Source organism: Fulmarus glacialis, unplaced genomic scaffold (genome assembly GCF_000690835.1).
Source record: "Fulmarus glacialis isolate BGI_N327 unplaced genomic scaffold, ASM69083v1 scaffold5492, whole genome shotgun sequence".
In the NCBI taxonomy this organism is placed as follows: domain Eukaryota; kingdom Metazoa; phylum Chordata; class Aves; order Procellariiformes; family Procellariidae; genus Fulmarus; species Fulmarus glacialis.
The window spans coordinates 72406-76225 of NW_009197049.1; the positions used below are offsets into that span (position 1 = coordinate 72406).

General features: G+C 39.2%; 1 protein-coding gene across 1 annotated transcript in view; it reads right to left on the reverse strand.

The window, feature by feature from the left end:
* Nucleotides 1-461: 461 nt before the first annotated feature.
* Nucleotides 462-3820, reverse strand: part of TLR5 (toll-like receptor 5) — a 5731-nt gene continuing 2372 nt past the window's right edge. Inside the window, exon 2 of the mRNA XM_009572390.1 lies at nt 462-3386. Within this exon, the coding sequence (XP_009570685.1) occupies nt 794-3379 (2586 nt within the window). The 5' untranslated portion in view covers nt 3380-3386 and the 3' untranslated portion in view covers nt 462-793. The remainder of the gene's footprint in view (nt 3387-3820) is intronic.

Consider the following 3820-nt stretch of genomic DNA (forward strand, 5'->3'; position numbering starts at 1 on the left):
GTGTACAGCCCACATGGCTGCTGAGGTAGTTTTTTGTTTGCTTTTCAAGCCCAGGCTTGCTTCAGATCTGAAGGGGATACCTGTTCCTCTCTGCAGGGCAGGAGGCAGCTCAACTGAAAAAGCACCGGGCTGAAACAGCAGCAAATGAAGTAGACTGATGACGATAGTTTTACCACCAAGCAGAGAAGCTGTGGAGGGGAAGGGGATGAATGAAGTTCAAATTTTGTACGTTCCTGTTGAGAAGCTGAAGCTAATTGAGTAGAAAACAAATAAATGAAATCTGTGTTATACCAATTTAAAGCATAAAGGTGCAAAGCACTAATTCTACTTTGAAACAGACCATGAAAAGTTACGAAGTTCAGAAAGCACAGAAGTAATCCATGAACCAATGGTCAGGTGAGGCCATACATGAAAGCATACTTGATCACTCCCGTACAGTACCATGGGCTCTTTTTAAAGAAACAACCATGGGCATCCTTCTCTAACTGAAACAGACCGATAAGTAAGTAGTACTCTGAAAATCAGGACTAAAAGCGTCTGAAGCTGAGCATCCAAAACGTGAAGCATCTGTGATTCATTTAATTCTTCTGAAAATGTGTGTCATAGTCCATAAAATAATTGCACTTTCATATGTTTGCTGGTTGCTTTCAAGCTGTCTGCATGTTTAGTAGGATTTATACTGAAATAGTTATCTTTTTACCTGCTTTTTCAAGGAAAGATGAAGCAAACTTCTGTTCAGTCCTGCCATGGCACAGCTGGAAATGGGATATTTAGAAAGCCAGCAACCCATACACTACCAATGCGAGAGTGTTGCTACAGTCTGCAGCTCTATACCACCGGCTTTCCTTCGCACTTTTTTTTCCTTCAGAATTTGGCAAGAAAGGTTATTTAAAAACCGGTCTACATCTTGATAATCTTCAGGCCACCGCAAATATTGACTCCTTTGTAAAAAGTTTCGAATTGGTTTGTGTTTCATCAGTTGATACTGAGAAAGTGACCCAACCACTACCATAATGAGGACATCTTTCAGATCGCAAAAGTACCTGCTCTGAGCAAAATTAAAGGCTTCCACACACCACCCATCTTTGAGAAACTGCCTGGTCACAATGCAAATTGTTTTCCTGCTGTTCCAAATGGCATCACGAATATTGTTGATATGTTCTTCCCCAGGCAAGAAATCTCTTTCCTCAAAGCACAAGGCAAATCTGTTTTTATCAAAATACTGTGAATCCAGGTGCTTTACCAAAGAATTCTGGACCCATCCAAAGTCATTTTTGCTGTAGCACAAATACGCATCATATTTGTATTCACTTTTATCTGCTACTTGTGGATGGCTGTCTATCAATTTTTTTGTGATAGTTTTATACCAGACAAAACAAATCCCCCGACAGCGAGTACAAATGATGACTGCCATCAGAAACAATAGAAGAGTGACGAAGGTGAAGATGAATACTGAGAACCTGAGTGTCTGCTGGAGTTCATCTTCGTTGCAACCATCATATGTCAGAAACGACAGTGGTACCCCTGCAAATGCAGGTGGGTATATACAGTACCTGTCAGATTGTGAGCCAGCTAGGGTTACATTGGTTTCATTTAGCCACACTAGTAGGCTCTTTAAAGTACAATCACAGACATACTTGTTATGTGTTATATCCAGAATACTCAAAGTCATAAAGACTTCAGGCTCAGGGGAAAAAAGCTGGTTTCCAGATAAGTTTAGGTTTGTTAGGCTTTGTGGAAAAAGCCCAGGAGAAAGATGAGACAATAGGTTGGAAGCTAGATTAAGTCTTTTTAAAGATGTTAGACCTCTAAAAATCTCCTGTGGAAGAGCACTAAGGTAGTTGTTATTCAGATGTAGAACCTGAAGTTTGGACAGTGCCCTGAACACATCCAAACATAAATCTCTCTCCCACACAAGCTGTAACATATTTTCACCTAGATCCATATAGATTAACTGATTGTTTTCTATAACATTATCACTTTTCACACAGTAAGAGAAGCGATTCTGTTTTAAGAAGATATACTGCACATCTGGAACTTGGAAAAGAATATACAGGTCACCCAGGTTTGCCAACCAATTTCTTTCTAATTCAAGGTATGTTGCTGCTATTGCTGTGCCAACTACAGACATTAGCTTATTGTCACCTAAAAAGGCAGAGGTCAGATGTGGAAAGGAAGGGAGTTTTTTAATGGCGTTGTCTCGGAGATCAATTATTTTCAGACTTACTAAGTTACGGAATGATTTTTCACCAATCATCCCAATATGATTTTGCTGTAAATCAATATACATTACACTACGTAAACCTTCAAAAGTATAATCGTACAACTCACCTAAAAGATTACTTGAGAGATTGAGAGTTTTTAGGTTTCCCAAACCAAAAAATGCGTGCCTTTGGATTTGATTTATCTTGTTTTTGAAAAGGTTCAGCAATTCCAGATTACCAAGGCTTTGAAAAGTTAAAGAATTGAGAGAGAAAATGTAACCATTTGAAATGTCAAGCAAATGAAGATCACTTCTTGCTAGTCCTGCAAACGTATCATTATCTGGATTTTTTAAGTTGTTAAAGCCAAATCCCGAACCCATTGTATGAGAGCTAAATATTAAAGAACCGATTTGAGTCCCTTTAATGGCTGTACAGAAATATTGGACTTTCTCTGAGCTCCAGCCATTGCCACTAAGGTCTAGTGAGTTAAACGTAATATTTCTGAAAGGATTTGGGCATTTGGCCCAGGCCATTTCATCTGTCTTGTACAAATTATTAGAACTGATGCTAAAAAATAAAAAGTGTTTTCCTCGGAAGCTGGTAAGATTGCTTTCACACAGGTTGGATATCTTGTTGAATTTCAGGTTCACAGTTTTCAAGACTGTTAGATTATAAAATAAGGGATGAGGCTGAAGTTTTGTTATTTGGTTCCCTGAAAGATCCAATTCTTCTAATGAGCTCAAATCTTGAAAGTAACGTTCCTCCAGGATGGAATCTCCAAGGTAGTTCTGAAACAGACGGAGTACAGTCAGACTTGGCAAGCCCACAAAAGCATCAAGATCCAGTTGAAGAATCCTGTTGAATCCCAAGTCTAAGACACGAAGGTTTGGCAGGTTCCTGAAAGCTCCTTTTCCTATGGTAACAGGATAGACATACTGCATGCCGATTTCTAACAACAACAAGTGCTCCAGCAGTGGAAACGAAGTTGCAGTCACTTGTCTGATATAGTTGAAAGTTAGCAAAAGCTTCACTGTATCCTTTGGCACAAGTGGAATATCTGTGAGGTTGCAGCAATAATATAGGGAGACTTGGGCTTCTGAATAACATCTTCTAAATGTACATGTATCACTAGCTAGTGATATTCCAAAGACAAGCATTAGCTGTTGATGTAACATCACGAATCTATGTGAAAAAAGTGAAAATAGTAAGCATTAATTCTGAAGTTGGCTATCTATGCAGTAAGTTGTAAAGCACGTTTTTAACAGTTGTAGAATAAAAGACTAATGTCACACTAAAAATTACTAGTGATTTGGGATTTATCCTTTCTCTGAAGTCTAACAGGCATCATCTGATAGGCTGGCTGGTCAGAAGATGGGTCCCAAAGAGATGCAAGCATCTCCTACGACCTGAAAAGTAACCCTCCTTTATGTACCTTAAGGGCGGCACCAAAACCCCAGTAGGTAAGTGTGAAAATCTTGGCCTAGCTGTTTAATTTGCGTCATGGAACTGGTAATGCTGGTGTATTAGCTTAATTCCTTAACCCAATCCAAGCAGGTTTAAACAGTTTGGATTACCAAAGTAAAGTGCAGTCATCCAGTCATCTCAACAGAGCAGGC